Source organism: Mustela lutreola, chromosome 9, assembly GCF_030435805.1.
Source record: "Mustela lutreola isolate mMusLut2 chromosome 9, mMusLut2.pri, whole genome shotgun sequence".
NCBI lineage: Eukaryota > Metazoa > Chordata > Mammalia > Carnivora > Mustelidae > Mustela > Mustela lutreola.
In genome coordinates this window covers 22,510,664-22,528,488 of record NC_081298.1, presented here as the reverse complement: position 1 = coordinate 22,528,488, position 17,825 = coordinate 22,510,664, and the positions used below count along the sequence as shown (strand labels likewise).

Sequence of the window (17,825 nt, the reverse complement as noted above, 5' to 3'; positions counted from 1 at the left end):
CATGTTCATTATCTGCTTACATGCAGTGTCCAAGTACGTACACATGCCAAAACACACGACCGCACATGGAGACATGTATATCCAGCTTCCACATCTCACCCATCAGAAAGTCCATTGGTTTGTACCTCTAGAAGAAACGCAAACCCATCTGCTTCTGTCTTCCCCCACTGCCTCAGCCGCCAACGCCACCATCTCTCACCTGCCTCTCTCCGAGGTGCTTCTCCAGGATCCCCCTGCCTCCATTGTCATATCAGGCCATTTTTCTCGTAACTGCTAAGGAAAGCTTCAAAGTCCCTTCCATCAGATCATGTCTGACGGAATCAGATCACTATTCCCCACTCCCACTCCTGCCTTAGACCTTTCAAGAGCTCTCTGGCTCGTGGGCTACCGTCCGGACCCCGCGTGTGGGCCAGCTGCCTCTCCCGCGGATCTTTGTTCCACTCCCACTGTGCTTCAGCCCTCCGGCCTTCTGACTTCCCAGGATGAGCCAAGCTCTTTCCTGCCTCCAGCTTTTGCTTTTGAGGTTCCCTCTACCCGAAATCCTCTTCCCTGCCTTCTCATATAGCTGGCTCCTTCCCCGTCCTTCAGATGTCTGCCCAGAGATCACCTGTTTAGAGAGCATCCCCAGATCACCCTTTCTAAGACAGATCCTGACCCCCCACACACACCTGCCCAGGCATTCTCTGTTCATTCCCTTCAGGCCCCCTTATCAGTGTCCGAAGTGATCTTGTTTACTAATTTATTATCAGAGCAAGCCCTTCTCCGTCCCTGAGAATCTTCCATCTTGGTCACCATGGTGCTCTGCTGCTTAGCACTGGACCTGTTGCCAAGTAAGGGCTCAGTCCACTTTATTGAAGAAATAAATGAATCAATGAATAAACAGCCTGAAGTCACACATGCCCGAGAAGAGTTCAGAAAAGATGGACCAGCGGCGAGAGAGCTCTGGCCTTGCTTCTAACCCGCTGTCCTTGGTTTTGCAGTATGAGCAGTTTGAGAGCACAATTGGCTTTAAGCTCCCAAACCACCGGTCAGCCAAGAGACTGTGGAAGGTCTGCATAGAGCATCACACGTTCTTCCGGTGAGCCTGCCCCTGCGGTGGGGCCCTGGGGTGGGGCCTTGGGGGCCGGGCAGAGGCCGTGAGTATACATGGATACTCTGTGATGGGGAAGCCGGAGAAGGAGCTAGGAGGGAGGGACTCCGGGAAATACCCCCTCCCCAAGTTTCTCCTTTTGTGGGTCACTTCGAGTTGTAGCTGGTGGGACAGTGGGCTAAAAGACCTGCTGTAGTCCAGCCTTGGGCCTGGCAGCACAGGTCTAATTCCCCTCCTCCCTCCACTGCAGGCTGGTGTCGCCCGAGCCCCCACCCAAGGGCTTCCTGGTGATGGGCTCCAAGTTCCGATATAGTGGGAGGACTCAGGCACAGACCCGCCAGGCCAGCGCCCTCATTGACCGGCCCGCACCCTTCTTCGAGCGTTCCTCCAGCAAACGGTACACCATGTCCCGCAGTCTTGATGGAGGTACGCCCCAGACTGGAGGTGGATAAGGGGGGCGTTTAGTGGGAAGAGGGGGCGTGCCAGCTTCCGCGGGATGAACGGAGAAAGTGGTGGACACCTCACCAGTTGATTTGCACCAGGCCCAGTGGCCCAGGAGCACTTTTGTCCCCAGGCAGCCTTCGGCGGTCTCGCCCAGTCTCTGGCATCTCTCCCACTAGAACCTGACATTGCCACTCTCTGGACGCCTGCAACTTCCCTGAGTCGTGGCCTCTTGGGGTCCCAGGTTCAGCCATATGGGTTTCTGGGCCCTCTCCTTAGGATGCTTAGTGAGTCACAGATTGTCATCATGCCAGGAGAATGGTATATGGTCACTGCAGTGTGGAGCTGGTGAGGTCTTTCTGACTGGAGGCTGAGGGTTTGTTGTTCCTGGTCATTCTTTTGGTTCCAGTGAACTGATTGACATCCAGCCACATGCTGTCCTCCATGGCCCTCATTTCTGTTGAGCTGACAGGTACCCTTAATATCAACGAGAACTGGCCCTACATTGTCCTGTAGCAAGCCAACCAGGGCTTCTCAAAACATAGTCATGGATGAGCTGGTTAAACATGAAGATTCCCAGGCCTTGGCCCAGACCTGCCTCCGCACTCAGGGCCCAGGACCCTCCCCCAGGCTGTGCACACCAGAGTTTGTAGGAGAGGTTCAGAAGGCACATGGGCAGTAGGAGATTCTGTTAGGCACATCTGAATTCAAATCCCAGCCTTCATACTCACAAGCTGCTCTGCAGACCAGGAAGTGGTCCTTAAATATCCACACGTGAACGGAGGAGAGGTCTCAAGTAGCTAAACTTTCCCTGTACCTGTTTCTTCTTCTGCAAATAAATAATGCTGACTTTGCTGTGTTACAGAGAGAACTAGGCATGATAACACCTCTCTAACACCCCAAAAAAGTTCCTGGCACATAGAAGGACCTTAACAAATTATACCTAATAATAGTTTACGATTATTCTTGGGTTTGTAGAGGGTATCTTAAGGTAAGAGGTGGGGACTTACATGGGGGAACAGTGGATACTCCCAGAACACATGGGGGCAGGCCTCCAGGCAAGTTAGTTCTGCCCAACAAATATTTTTTGAGTATTGGAAAAAGTATGGCCCTTTCCTTTGAGGAGCTTATAGAATGGTAGGTTTGTAAGCATTTAAGGCAATTCAAGCCATGGGAAAAGTATGTGCAGAATACAGAGCAGCCATGAGGAAAGAGAGATTAATTCTGTCTAGGAGGGCAGAAGGGGCTTTGCAGAGAAGGTGACAACTGTGCACGGTTTTGAAGGATATGTAGGAGTTTTCCGGGTGGTCAGGAGAGTCTGATACTTTGCTTGCAATATGAAGGCAAGGTCTGTCCCAGGATTCTTTGATTATGTTCAGAGAACATGCAGTTTTGCAGAGGTTCATTTGAGGCTGAGGAAGCTCCTTTTCTCCTTAAGTGGGCACAAGGCTGAGAGCTAAGATTTGTGCAAAGGGAAAGTACAGGCTCTCTATTCTCCCCTGCAGCTTCCCTTGCTCTGCCAGGGCCTAAATGAAGCCCAGATTGTGCACGGTCGCAAGGATTGGTCTAGAGGTGGTGAGGCTCATCCAGGGCGGACCAGAAGTCTGGACTCTAAGCCAGGAGACCTGGGTCTTTGTCCTAAGCCACTGAAAGGTCATCAGTGGGACCTTTCCTCTCTCAGAATCTCATATTATCCTTTGTAAAATGAGGATAAGGATTCCCATTCTAGCCATCAACACAAAGGATTGTGTGGATCAAATGAAATAATGTGCAGAAAAAGGGAACTTTGCCGAGTGAATTTATATGAATAGATAGGCTAATTATTCTCTTTTAATCTAGGCCAATCCCAAGGATAATCTGTGTTCTGGTCATTTGAATTCAGTGTTTTCCAGCCATTTTTTTTCCCACCAAGACATAATCCATGGGCATAGTCTGGGCTATGCCCAGTGCCTAGTGTAAAGCCCATCATTCTATCCCTTCTTTCCTATTCAGAGAACTACTTTGGATACCAGTAGGTGAGAAGGAGTCCCCTTGAACTTCCCCTGATTTATAAAGAGGCTAAATTATTTGCAAATCTCAGAACTTTAGCTTTCACTGCTACATAATGGTCAAGCAAGTGTCCATCACCACCACCATGACAAAAACCTCACCATTTGTGGACCAGCACTGATTGAATTGGCTTGCTCTGTGCCAGTCTCTCTTCTAAGTATTTATATATATGGAGCTTATTCATTCCTCCCCCAGCTGCCTAAAGTAGGTATTGTTTATAGATGAGGAAACTGAAGCCCAGAGAGATTGTGTAACTTACCGAAGGTCACACAGCCCAGAAGTGATGGATTTGAGGTTTGAACTTGGACTCTGGTGCAGTAGAAGTCAAGAGAGGGTGCGGGGCTGGGAGGTAACTGTGTGACCTGGACAAGGCTTCCTCCCCTCTCTGTGTGCTGGCTCCTGATCCCCGATGTGTCGAGGATGCCCCACTTCAGCATGGTTGGGCGGGTGGCAGGACTGGCTCCTCGTTTTTCCCCCTGGGAGAGGTCTTACACAGTCACCCGGCCATCTCTGCCCATTTTAGCGGAGTTCTCCCGCCCAGCCTCGGTCAGTGAGAATCATGATACAGGACCTGACGGTGACAAGCAGGAGGAGGATGGCGAGTCTGGGGGCAGACGGTCAGAGGCCGAGGAGGGAGAGGTCAGGACCCCCACCAAGATCAAGGAGCTAAAGGTAGGAGCCTGGCTTTCTCAGACCCTCTGACCTGGGATCAGGAGGCTAATTCTGGGTCTAGCCTCGGCCTTGGCCTTGAGGTATTCCCAGCGGTGGGAGAGCACCCTTGTTCCAGGCTGTACCACGGGAAGGGCCTTGCCCAATACCTCAGCAGCTCCTCATGGTGGGTGGGAGGCGTGCTGCTCTGCCTGCACCCTTGCCCTCTTTTTGTCCTGCTTCCCCACGGGGACACTTTGACCCCTAGAGGACTCCAGTGTCCTCTTGCCCAGTCTTAATTTGCCCCTTTGACTGTGATCTGGGTCCCCCTTCCTCCCCAGAGCATGACGGAGTGTCCCTTGTGGGCCCTCACAAGGATGAGGTTCAGGTGTGTTCCCTCCTGCTGCCCCACACATTCCCCACATACCTGTACACACACTCACATGGGGACACGTGGTTTCACTAGCATGCATTTGCTCACAGTTGTAGACCCCTCTTACAGGAGGGGGGTCGTGTACCCAGATGTGCACACAGTGGGCACACACATGGGTGGGGGCGCATACAGGTGTAAATGTTCCCATCAGGCAGTTGCCGCTTGGAGCACAGGCCCCTGAACACACGGGCTGACGGCGGAGGCATGAGTCCCCAGAGCCCTCACGTCCCCTCTACTGAGTGTGACTGTCTGCTTTGCCCACAGTCCCCCAGCCCCCTTCTTCACCTCCACGGGCTTGCTCCCTGCCTCCCACCCCGCCCTTTCTGTCTACCTCACTGCCCCGCGGGTGGTCCACCAGCTTCCCTGGCCTCTGCTCCCTGGGAGAGAGCCCTGTGGACTACCTGCTGCACCGTACCGGGCCAGCGCGGTGCCTCTAATCCATTTGTTCTACTGACCCTGCTGGTTCCTTCTCCTCCTCCCGCATCTCGCTAGCTGGAGCAGGAAACCACGCCGAGACACAAGCAGGAGGTACTGCATGGGACCTGTCACCACTTACCCAGCCATTCACATCCCCAGCTCATTTGTCACCATCCCATAGTTCATCCCAGGCCCATATTCTGCACCATCTCAGCTTCAGCTTTGCCTCTGCTCCTCCTCCCCTAAGGCCCCTCCCTTGTCCTCCCCACCTCCCCAACCACCCTGACTCCCCCCACCCGCATCTACCCAGCTCCCCTTCAGACCCCACCCCCTGGCCAACTGGTTCCCCGGCCCTCCCCCCACCCCTAACCAGCTTCCCACTCCGCCTCTTCCCACCACCCCATGCTTCCTCCCCATCCCACCTGTGTCCATCAGCTCTTCCAGGCCATTCCGTGCTTTTATTGGTCTCATCTCCCCTGCCCCCCCAAACCCTTCCTTAGACTCACTCATCTCCTCCCTCCACTCATCTGTGTCCTCCCTGCCCTCACCCCAAGCTTCTTTTTGTATCTCCTGGCAACCGATGTGGGAGTGGGCTGTGCTGGGTGGGGGGCAGGGAGGAAGCTCCGAATGCTTCTGCCTCTTCCCAAGCTCCAGCTGTCCCTCCCTCTGGGTGGGGCCTGCTGCTCCAGCGGGGAGAGCCTCTTCTTTCCTCCTCCCTCTCCTCTTCCTCCTCTTCCTGGTGGCTTCTCTCAGCTTACTTCTCGGCTTTAACAACTTCTTCCCTTTCGCACAGTCCCCAGCTCTTTCTCTGCACCTTCGCTGCCAGAGACGCGGGTCTCTTGGGCCTGAGGGAAGAGACCAAGGGCTGGGACCTAAGGGCTTGGCCTTGGTGTCACGTGAGCTGGGTTTCAGCCTGACCCTTTGAGGGTCGTGGGTAAGCCCCCTTGGGCCCCAGCCCCTCATCTGCACAGCAAGACATTTGGACTAGGTTTCCCCAAAACCCTCAACCTTAATCAAGGATCCCAGGGTTCCACTGTTCTCTCTCACCTCCGAGAACACTGCGAGCGCCCAGAGGCCGCGTGACAGGGTCAGGCTAGAAGGTCACAAGCCATATCTTGGGTCCATTACAGCTCAAACCTCCCCCCTTGTGCAAACTCGATCCATCCGACTTCTCCAACCTTGTTGTAAGGCCGTCCCGCTCAGGAGGGGACATGGGAAGTACAGACAGGTGTCTGGAGGAAAAGCAAGGCTTTGGTGGCATCAGTCTCCTCCCCGAGGTAACTCACACGTCTCATGGCAGATCTGCGGGTGCCAGAGATATGCCAGGGGAAGATTTCAGCCTTTCCAAAAGCAAGCTAGTCTTCTGGGCACTTCTTCCAGAGTCTGCTCTTTTGACTTTATAACAAGCGGAGATGGTCCACTTCTTGTCCTGAGTTGAGTTGCCGGGACTCCCAACAGCCTTGCAGATAAAGGTGCTTGAACCAACAGCCCCCAGAAGCAGGCTGCTCCTCACCTGACCTGGAACGGGTTACTCTGTCCTGCTGCACTGGCTTGAGCTCGGGCTTGGCAGTTTAATGGGGGACATGCCCCTGACTCCCGCTACCCCGGGCTCAGCTCTGGGATTTACCTCTCTCCTTCCAAGTCTCCATTTCTTCTGCCCTCTTGAAGGCCCTGCAGCACCCCTGTCTCTGGCCACAGCTCACTCTGTTTCCCCATGAGGAGTTGGTATCACAAGGTGTCCACAGGACCCTGGGTGATTAGTTAAGGTAGTAGCTCACCATAGATGGCGCTGAAAACCGTCTTTTCCTGGCTCCTGTGTGGGAGCAGGGCTCATTTTTCTGGGGATCCCTGGCTTTAGGAGTATCTGAGAAGCTCACCTCTTGGGCTGACAGGGCCCTAGACTGGGGATCCTGCTATGCACAGGGACCAGGACCCCGGAAGTCAGGGAGTGGGCCAGAGCAGCCCAGCAAACAGGGTGGGCCAATTCTCCCTGTGCCTTGGTTGTAACCAGAAGGAAGTCACCTCCATGCCCAGTTGAGAAGGGACACACAGCACCAAAGGGGATTCACCTAATTTTAGGGGATTTGGGTTGCCTTGGGGGTTCTGAGGCCGGAAGCTAGGCAAGGGGGAAAGAAAAGGTGGTGCTTGACCGGAAGCCTCCTCTTCTTAATCTTAATTGCTTTTCGTTCCTGTCTAACCTTAAGTGCTATGAGCACCTGTTGGGGCTAATCATCTCTGCACCGCTTGGCTCCTGGGATGCAGTGAAGGGGAGATGGACTCATGGACGTGAATCACCTCGCTGATGTAGGGCAGCGATGGCCATGCTTATCATCCCCTGCTCAGAGCTGTTCCTCTAACCCACACTGCCCTCTCCATCCACCCCTAGTTCCTAGACAAGCCAGAGGATGTCTTGCTCAAGCACCAGGCCAGCATCAACGAGCTCAAACGGACCCTGAAGGAGCCCAACAGCAAGCTGGTCCACCGGGACCGAGACTGGGAGCGGGAGCGCAGGCTGCCCTCCTCGCCCGCCTCCCCCTCCCCCAAGGGCACCCCTGAGAAAGTCAACGAGGTAGGTCTCACCCTGAACCCCTCAACAGGGGCTTTGGGTAAAGAGGGTCGGGAAGGTTGCTGTGCACCAGCTTACACTCCTCCTCCCACCTGTGTGCCTTCCCCAGTTGCCGCATGAGGGGATGATGGGGTGGGGTGGGGTGGGGTGGGGGGCTAGAAAAGCAGGTTCTGTTGATTAGATAGGCCCCAAGTCTGACCAACAGAATCAGAATATTTGGAGCTAGAGCCCTGGGATCAGCATTTTAAACAAATACCCCCAGACGATTCTTGTGCACCCTAAACTTTGGGAATGCCAGCTGTTGTATCCAGTAACCAGATCCTTTAGTGCCTGTTGTGAAAACACAGATGGTGGGAGATGTGTGTGTGAGAGGGGGTGGTTCCCTGCTGGAAGGATCCTCAGAGCCCACTAGAGGGGAACAGATCCTCCAAGAAAATCAGACCTGCACCTCTTGCTTCAGAAAAGGATCCCACACCCACCTGCCTTTCGGAGTGGAAAGCATGGGGTGTTTTCTCAAATGCAAAAGAGATAAAGATAGGATCATGAGGATTCCTGTATTTATAATTCTAAGCTATTATTTTTAGCAGTGCTAAATCTTGGCAAGTATTTACCCCCATTTATACTTCGGTGTTTTCTCTCTAGCACTGCTGCTTCCTTGTCTCAAACCCAACTGATCTAGACTTTCACCACCTGGGTTTGAATTCTGGCGCTGATTCCTGCTAGCTGGGTGACTCTGAGCTTATTACTGAATTTCTCCGAGCGTCCATTAGGCAGAGATAATAGAAGTACTGACCTTGTGGGAATGTTGTGAGGACCCAGGGAGATCAAACACACAGGAGCTGGTAGAGGGCCTAGATGCTCAATAGGGGTTTAATGGTTCGTTTTGAGAGTCCTGGGACTCACAAAGAAGGGTTATTTCAAATCCGAACCACTTTTTTTCTTTTGTAAAGATTTTATTTATTTATTTATTAGAGAGAGAGAGAGAGAGAGAACTTGAGTGAGTGCGGGAGCAAAGGGAGAGGGACAAACAGACTCCACGCTGAGCGGGGAGCTTGACACTGGGCCTGATCCCACGATCTTGAGATCATGACCTGAGCTGACATCACGAGTCAGATGCTCAACCAACTGAGCCATCCAGGTGCCCCCCAGAACCCCTTTTAAAGTTGGAAGGATCCTCAGAACCTACTTGGTGTGAGCTCATCACTTTACAGATGGGGCACTGAGGCCCAGAATGGGAACATATTTGTTCAGTGTCAGCTGGTAGAAGAGGGGCCAGAACCTGCTTTCTTTGTATCCTGGCCGTTGTATTTGCTGTTACATCACAGCTGCTGGGAGCAAGACCAAATCATGGGAAGACCAGGATAGAGTCAACTGTGTACGTACTGCCCTCGAATGCTTTGAAATTTGGTGATGCAGTCCTGATCTAATAAGTGAACATTTGATTGATGCCAGATAACAGGGCCTCACTGGGGGAGGCTGCTGTGTTAGTTTCACTGGCTGGTGATTCACAAAATCACCAGGGATCCTTTGAGGGCCTTGAAGTCCAATGCCGTGGAAGGAGGGCCAACCTGCTTCTGTTGAGGGCCTCTGGGGTCACCCCTGGCACTCTGGACTGGGCCATGGGGGCCGGTCCACTCCTCCTGGGTACAGGCCCCACTCCTCCTGCCTGGGAGTCTTAACCAGAGTGGCCTGGTTGGGGATGAGGAGGGATGCAGAGGCTTTTGAACCAGTGGGACTCCTGCAGAGAAGGGCAGGATGAGCCCTGGGGAGATGGGCTGGGACGCTTCCGGTGCCTCCGAGGAGCCTGACTTGGGAGTGTGCCCCACCTGCTGGTCATAGCTGGAACTGCAAGAAGATGGGTCTTACTCAAAGGTGGGGTCTGTTTCAACACTTGCCCCTCACTGTTACCCCAAGAGGTGTAGTCCACTGCTAGAAAGAATTCTGGTTTAGGAGATCACCTTGGAGCTATGGGCCATTTGACTGGTTACAGGCCCCACAGGCATTTAGAGGCCCTTGAAGATTTGGGAGATGGGGAGAAGCTGTAGACAAAGACTGGACTGGCTTCTTAGGTGAGTGATATCACCTTTCTGAGCCTTGCTGCTAGTCAGCACGCCTAAAGGGAGACCAGAATTGCCATTGCATAGGATTTCTGGGAAGGCTGAGTGAAATTATGGGTATAAAAGCACTTTATAAACCAGAAAGTGCTGTACAGTCATGGGGCATTGCTGATGGTGACTGGAATCCCTGATTGGGCTGGCAGAGGGCTCTCCTGCGGGGATGTGTCATCAGAGATCCTAGTGGCTTTCTCTTATATTGTTGGGCCTCATCTGAGCCAAGGGGAAAACAGTAGGAACTTAAATCAAAATAAGGACTCCAAACTTTTTTTGTTGTTGTTTTAAAGATTTTACTTATTTGAGAACGAGAGCAAGAACATGAGCAGGGGGAGGGGCAGAGGGAGAAACAGACACCCTGCTGAGCAGGGAGCTCAATGTGGGGCTCGATCCTAGGGCCCCAGGATCATGACCTGAGCTGAAGGCAGACGCCTAACCAACTGAGCCACCCAGGTGCCCAGGACTCCAAACTTTCAAGAAAAGTTCCCATTTGCCAAACCTGGGTTTTCATTTCAAAGATGACTTTTTGAGGGGCTAAGAGCCCAATTGCAGGATTGAACCATAGCCTAAACCAAAAACACCCAGGGCAGACTTGGAATCGGAGTCTGAGTGGTATGGCTCCTCGGCCTCCTGATTGAGAGCCTCTTGAACGAAAGTGGTATGTTTCTGCACCCTCTTCAGCGAGGGCAGGGAGAGAAGGGTCCAAAGGCACAGTGCTGGCTGGCAGCTGACCGTGGGCCTCCATCCCTTAAGGGGCCACAAGGGGCAACTCTTCTCTCTCTTGTCCCACTGGCTTTCTGACCTAAGCCACAAACTCCAAGGGTGTGGGGTTTACAAAGCTGGGCTATTTACGGGCTCTGTGTGTGTGTCTCTCCTGCTTCTCTCTCTCCCTTTCTTCCTTTCTCTGTCTCTCCTTCCCTTCCTCCCTCTTCCCTTCCCTCCGGCCCCGGGCCTCCCCTGCAGTCCCGGAGGACCCAGGACACCTCTCCACAGGACTTGGCACCTGAGCCTGGGACGGCCACAGGCTGGGAAGTGTTCACTCAGAAAAGCCTCGCAGCGTCTCCTGAGGTTACTGTCAGCACTTCCCCACCCACACATAGCGATCCTAATGGTCTCAAAGAGACCCCCTTCTCTGGGGTGAGGGGGGTGGACCAGGCTCTGCCATGCAGGTCGAGCAGTGGGTAGCCCTTGTATCCCCATGCTGTGACAAATGACTGTCCCCATGCCAGGGATCCATAAAGGGCCGGCCCCTCCCTCGTCCATTGTTTCTCAGGAATCAGGACTGAGATCATATTCTGGAAAGACAGGACAAATATGAATCTGGCTCTGGCTTCAAAGGGGAGGCCGGAATGTTCTTCCCTTGGGCCCTCCTGACTTTAGAGGCAGGTTCTGACATCTAAGCTTGAGATCAGGGGTCATCACCCCTAAATGCCTTCTCCACTAGGGTCTTTTCTCTGTTTAGATGCCTGGGTGAGGTCTAACAGTGGCTCTGTAGGGAATGGTCCTACATTCATCCTTCACCTTTGTCTTCTCCAAACTCTTGACAGGCAGGCAAAAGTGGGCATCTGCTCTAAGGAGCTTCCTTGGGGTTGAAGAGATGCTGGTCAGGCCAGAGTTCTAACGAGGAAGGCATTACTTCTGCACCCTGGACAGCAGCCGGAAGAGGGCTCTTGGGACTTGTGTCCTGCTAGGCCTAGAATCTAGGCCTAGGGATGGAGGGCTGCATCTCCCTCTAGGCCGACAGCTCAGGGGTTGTCACGATTAGACAGTGCTGACAGACCATCTGGGTGGAACTTCCTTCTCCCTGAGATCCGAACCTCCGTGTTATGCATAGTATGTATGAGGGCATCTCCCTTTTTTAATTCCCATGGAAAAATTTTCTAGCTCCTGAAAATATGCCAAAACAGTAAGAGACATGAGTCAGTGACATAAGTGGTAAGACAGAAATCACAGGTCTACTCAATTTTTCCTCAGTGTAAAAATCAACCATCAGCACTCTTTCTTGAGAGGAGTTGGACAGGAGTCAGTAGCCTCCCAGAGTTAGGGAAATAGTGAGGCCCCAGAACACAGAGATGCTCCTAAAGCAAAGGACAGTTGCCTGGACTCATTGTGGCGAGGAGGGGCAGTGATAGGGGGCAACAAGCGCCCTTCTTCAGCATCCCTGCAAATTGTCTTTCCAGCGACTCCCACAGAGGGTGCTCTTGTGGTTCTTCACAGGGAACCAATTTGGCTTCAGTCCCTACTGGGAAGTTTTCATATTGAATTAAAATCTGCCCTTCTGAAGTACCTGTCCGTGGGCCTCGCTGTGCCCGCTGCTGCCCAGAGATCCACTGGGCATCCTCCTGCCTGGCATCCTCCTCCGGAGTTCAGCACCTCCCCTCCCCCTGAACATTGCTTTCTTCAAAGATGTTTCTCCCAGGGTGTGGTTTCTAGAGGGCTCCTTGTCCTGCCTCCCCTCTTCGGGGTGTCTTCTGTAAAGAACAGGGCCCAGAATGTGGCCCAGAGCCCCAGGTGGTGACTGAATAGTCCAAAATCCGCAGAATCGGCTGGTTGGAGACTTTCTGTTTTTGGAGGCTTGCGTGTGGACAGAACTGGTCTGCGTCCTCCTCCGGCTTTTTCTCCTTGCTGCAGTACCTCCATCTGGTGGCGGGGGGCGCTCTGTGCAGGTTCTGAAGGTCCTCGGGCTCAGGGGACCCAAGCAGGGCTAGCAGATATCATTCCATCTCCCATCCTGGAAGGGGGTCTGGACGGCTTTCAGACCAGCCCCCAGGGGCAGGTGCAGCACCCCCCCACACACACCAGGGCTTTGGTGCCAGTGGAGGTTTTCTCTCTTTTGTTCAGTCTTTTTTTCTCTTCAGGATTTTCACTTGTTAAAAGCAGAGCAGCTTCTTCCCTTACCGCACACTCTGTGATCTGTGCAATGATGATTGCTCTGCAAACCTCAGTTTCCCCTTTGGAAATAAGGACAATAGTACCTGCTTCACAGGTTGCCATTTAGATTACATTTAATCGCCTTAGACAAAGAGCTGGCATTGTCTGGCAAAAATTAACTAAATAGAAGTACATGTTTCCTTTTTTCTTCCTGTGGAGTCTTTCTTTCTATACCGGACTAGTTCCCACCCTACTCAGCCTACCTTCTAAGCTACTAGTTTCTAGTTAGACTTGGGGCAAGCATATTCCAGAAGGGGTCTCCCTGACCATCTTTGGCCATCATTGCCAGACTCATGACATCAGGACAAGTGGAGACGGGAACTTCTGAGGGCCCCTGCTTCGCCAGTAGAAGAGAAAAGAGACGTGGCTTCTACAAGCTCTCGAGGCACTTCTCTCTGGGATGGCTCAATGGTGTTGTCCTGAGGCTTAGCAGCCTGAAGCAAAATACCAGAAATCCTATGCCTGGGCTTTCCTCTTTCCTCTTACCTCTCTTGCCTGTTGGCAGGATTCTTTCAGTGAGGTTTGATTCCCTGAAAACCATAGAGATTTTGCTAACATGGATTGAGGGAGTGGAGGTAAGAGAGTTTACAGTGCTCCCTGAACCTTCCCAGTCCTTCACATCTTATGGGCTCTGACAGACGCCTCGCCAAGTCATAATCGGCGTCAGAGCCCAGGTATTTACATCTCTCCCCTCCGCTGGAGGTGTCACTCTGGCATAGCTCACTAGGGATGCACTTTGCAGAACTTGGACTCAAGAGACTGGATTCTAGACCTGCCTTTGCCCCCAGCTCACTCTCTGGCCTTGGACATGGTGCTTTCCTTTTCTAGGCCTCAGTTTCCATATCTGTGCCATAAGGGGCCGGAGTCAGAGCAAGGATTTCAAAGGAGGGTGGTACCTTGGCACGGGGGCAGCCGAGGCCTCCAGCTTCCAACATGGCGGCCTGTCTCTGGCTTATGTATTGGACATTGAAGTTTTGTTTTTGTTTTTTTTAAAGATTTTATTTATTTGACAGAGGGAAATCACAACTAGGCAGAGAGGCAGGCAGAGAGAGAGGAAGGGAAGCAGGCCCCCTGCTGAGCAGAGAGCCCAATGTGGGACTCGATCCCAGGACCCTGGAATCATGACCTGAGCGGAAGGCGCGGCTTAACCCACTGAGCCACCCAGGCGTCCCCGGACATTGAAGTTTTAAGTGAAGATGGTATTCTGTGGCTGCAAGATTAGAATGCCAATGGCTTTCTGGCTTTTTTTTTTTTTTTTTTTTAACACTTCTGAAGTCTGTTGTTCCCCCTGCAGTGCTGTTTATAGGGCTCTGGGAGAGACAAAGGGCTGCTTTGTCGACAGGCTGACAGCGCTACATTCTTGTTGGTGCTTTTCACCAGTGATGACTTTTCCTTCTGTGATGTCTTCTGCTCAGCCCTTTCCTACTCTTCCCATGGATTTTGTCACAATTCTCCAAGAATAGGCCTTGGTATTCCTCTCTTTGGGAATGAAGCCCACAGAACTCAAGCTGTTCAAGCCACTGTGGTGACTGGCACTGACCTCTTCAGCTGAACATTTGACATTTTTCATTCTAATATCTTTCCTTCCCAGAAACTCTTGGAGAGAAGTCAGGTTTCAGGCTGTGGCTCGTGGAACTTCATTCAATGTTTCCCCTCTTGACATGAGACTGCATTTGGGATCCATATTCTTAGATCGTGAGATAAGTCAGCAAGGATCCCAGGCACTTTTTCCTGACTCGGCCGTGAACTAACTTGACTTTGGGGAAGTCACTGACCTCTAAGTCCCAGTTTCCCCATTTGCACAATGAGAAACTTGGACTAGAGGATGTCTTAGGAGTTGTTTTTGCTCTAACGTTCAAAGATTCCAATGTTGTAAATTACTTTCACCTCTGATAGTGGCAGTTTTATTATTAAGAGAGGAAGAGGAAGAGTCCGGGCCCATCCATGGATGCCCATTGTCCCATGATTAACATGAGGAGGCCATGAGACCCCTGTTCCATCTTACCAAGTTGGGGTAGTGGTTGAGGGGAGTCTGTAAATAATTTGTTGGGTGCCTTGATGGGAAGGGGAGCCTTGATGAGGCTGACTGGCATTGTCATGCCTTTCTGTCCCCCGGCCAGTTCTGGGGACATGTTGACCTTTTGGTCCTTCTTGCAGAGGAAAAAAGGGACCTGTTCTTCAGGTGCCTGACATTTCATGTTAACTCTTCTTGCTCCAATTGAAACACAGGGTTCAGAGCATTGGGTATTTATAGAAAGAGAGTACACTAGGCCAGAAGAACTCAGTCTCCTAAAAGTGACCACCACGCAGCAGGAAGAAAGTAAGGCAGGCCTCGCAGATACCCTTGCTGATGGCAGACTCTCCAAAGTAGACATCCTGGTGGATAAGTTCAAAGTCGAAGTGGCCACAGAAGAAATGGTGGGAGTTAGAAGAGCAAAGACCCAGCAACAAGGAAGAATGATTGCAAGCCCTGAAGACTTTGAGTCAGTGTGGGAGGAAGGCCCCTGGGTCAGGAAAGGCCCAGGAGGGGCTTCTCTGGCCGCAGGCTCTGCCCTGGCAGAAAACCTCTTGGAGGGCTCCCAGTTGAGGGTGGGCACTGGGGAGGCCACCATCAAGAAGCGCTGGATCTCAGGTGGTCAGCTGGAGGGCCAGACGGAGCTGAGGAAGGAGCTGGAGGAGTTCCAGACTTGGGGAAGACCCACTGCCTCAGGGACCAGGTCAGCAGAGGCCGATGTCCCTTCTCCAGCCTCCGACAAGGGAGGACTCCAGTCATTTCTGCTGGACCCAGCCCAGTCGGAAGCCAGAGCTGACTCGAGTGATGAAACCGAACCTTCCTTTGCAGAGAGGAGCTTCTATCTGAACTATGGAGAGAAAGATTCTGAAGACCGAGTCCTCCCTCCGCCCCTGGAGGAAGGGGAAAAGGACCTGGTCACCCTTCCCGTTGATGAGACCAGGCTGGAGCTCGCAGAGAGCTCCGCGCTGAATTCCTCGGGCCCACAGGGCTCTGCTGCAGCTTCCAGCAGGAACAAGGACCAAGAGGGTGAAGCTCACAAGCCTTCTTTAGAGGAAAGGGCAGTGTCCCGCGGGAACCGCAGAAGACCAGGTGACCTGGAGGGCTTTGCTGAGCAGCTCGGTAAGGGACCTTCTCCAAGGCAGACATGTGCTGAGGACTGGGAAGAAGCTGGGCGGGGGGTGGAAAGAGAATTCAGCTACTCAGCATCCAACGTAGGCATGGAGGAAGAGGCCCCCAATGGTGGAGATTTGGTGGAAAAGGCTGAGAACAGTCCCCCAGCAGGATGGAAGAACCACACACCTCACAGCGCAGGGACCATGCGCCCAGACCTCCCAGCCTGCGCCCTTCCTCGGACCACCCCTCCTAATGATGTCAGGAAGCCAGCCAAGCCAGGCAGAGGCAACTTCCTGCCCCAAGACCAGGGCCGGGTCCATATCCAAACAGGAGAACCCGTGACAGAGGACCGAAAGGCCTCAGCGTTTCTTCAGATGGAAGTACTCGCCCCCCTCCCAGCCTCTCCTGGTCCCTTTCAAGCTCAGGCAGCTCTGGGGGAAACTTCTCCAAGCCCAGCCCCTCATGGGTCCAGGGAGCCTCTGCAGCTTGGGGATCCTTTTGGAGAACAGTCCCCTGTGTTTCTCAAACATGCCCATCCTCTTAAAGAGAGCCCAGAGCCCAAGGACCGAGGAGGACCGTTTGTGACCTCAGATGGAGGTGAGCGCCGGGCACCTCCCGTTGCCAGCAGAAAGCCCAGAGTTGTCTCCGAACGAGCCGAGGGGGCTGTACCCCTGGGGTTGGTGTTCCCTTCAGGGAAGCCAAAGGAGATAACCTCTTTCCAGGATGCGGGCCAAGAGGGCTCCCTGGAAGATATCAGCAAGACCTCAGTGGCCAACAAAATTCGGATCTTTGAGACCCATGGAGCTGAAACTCGCCGAGCGAGTCAGAGTGAAACAAGGGCCCTCATAAACGAGTTGTCTTCAGAGGCCTCCATGGGTCAGGTAGAGCAACAGCGGAACAAGCTTCTGGACCTGGGCTTCGTCCAGCTTCAGCCCCCAGGGGACTTCGCCGGCCCCAAGGCCACCCATTCCTCAGTGACGCCGCTGGCTGCCAGCCACTTCAGGGAGGGCATTGCTACCACATCTGCCCAGGAAGGATGCACGGACCTCAAGCTCGTGTCCCCCGATTTGGGCTGCGAAACTGCGCTGGAGGAAACCACCGTGGGCACTGGCCACGTGAGCCCCCGCCCCCGCCGCTGCCCCTCCCCTGTGGGGGAGCAGACCGCATGCTCCGTAGCTCTGTAGAAGCATGTTTCAGGGGCCCCTCGTCATCACTGCAATCAGAGGCTGCTTGTCCATTCCTATGAGTTCTCTTCCTGACACGGGCCTGAGGGTAGCCCGGGCGGAATGACAGGTTCATCTGCTTGGCCACTGTTAGCTTAGCCACAAAGGCCCTCAGCTTTTGGTGTGACCTGGTGCCCAGAGGGTCACCCCCCCCCCCCCACTGGAGAAGGTGGCATCACCGCCAGCCGACTACATACTTGCTTTGCCTTGCTGCCCCCACCTGCTGGGCTCCTACCTGTTTTGCTTGGCTTGTCCAACGATCTTCCTTCATCTTTTCCCTTCCCTGGTTCTCCCGCCTTGGGGAAGCTGACAGGCCAGAGGTTTCCATCCTTCACTGCTGGCTCCCTCTTGGTCCCACTGCCAAGTTCCTTTCTGCCTGCTTAAGACTAACTATCTTCTCTAATCCAGAACAAATCCGGAGATGCGGTCAGGGAAGAGAAGCCCATCACCAGCTTAGCAGCCAACCCCCCTGGAAAAGGGGGGCACCCGAGATTCGCCAGCCCCTCGGGCCCTCAGGTCTCTGCAGCCCCCCCCGGTGCCCTGATGAACCTGGTCCTCTCCGCCTGGCCAGGGTGCATCGCTGCCTTCGACTCCCACCTGCTCTGGCAATGCCGTCTGTGGCAGCTCAACTCTCGCTTGTCTGGAATGTGTCCTCACACCTCTCAACCTTCCAGAAACTGGCTAAAATGGAAGCTAAGTCTAGCAAGTGAATCTCTAAGTGCACTGAATCTCTAGAACCTGAAGCCAACTACTTAAAAAAAAAAATGTATATATACATGTATATATATT

At 53.3% G+C, this 17,825-nt stretch overlaps 1 protein-coding gene across 17 annotated transcripts in view; it reads left to right on the top strand.

Annotated features, from left to right (window-relative positions):
• EPB41L1 (erythrocyte membrane protein band 4.1 like 1) overlaps nucleotides 1-17,825 on the top strand; it is a 123,009-nt gene that overhangs the window by 81,877 nt on the left and 23,307 nt on the right. For 5 of the 17 annotated variants that reach the window (XM_059133328.1, XM_059133322.1, XM_059133325.1 and 2 more), the window contains 8 exons: nucleotides 981-1,078; nucleotides 1,341-1,516; nucleotides 4,104-4,252; nucleotides 5,154-5,189; nucleotides 7,465-7,647; nucleotides 10,719-10,823; nucleotides 14,916-16,928; nucleotides 17,445-17,552. In XM_059133328.1, coding sequence (XP_058989311.1) covers nucleotides 981-1,078; nucleotides 1,341-1,516; nucleotides 4,104-4,252; nucleotides 5,154-5,189; nucleotides 7,465-7,647; nucleotides 10,719-10,823; nucleotides 14,916-16,928; nucleotides 17,445-17,552 — 2,868 coding nt within the window. The remainder of the gene's footprint in view (nucleotides 1-980; nucleotides 1,079-1,340; nucleotides 1,517-4,103; nucleotides 4,253-5,153; nucleotides 5,190-7,464; nucleotides 7,648-10,718; nucleotides 10,824-14,915; nucleotides 16,929-17,444; nucleotides 17,553-17,825) is intronic. The other 12 variants (XM_059133337.1, XM_059133336.1, XM_059133332.1 and 9 more) reach the window with 7 other exon arrangements.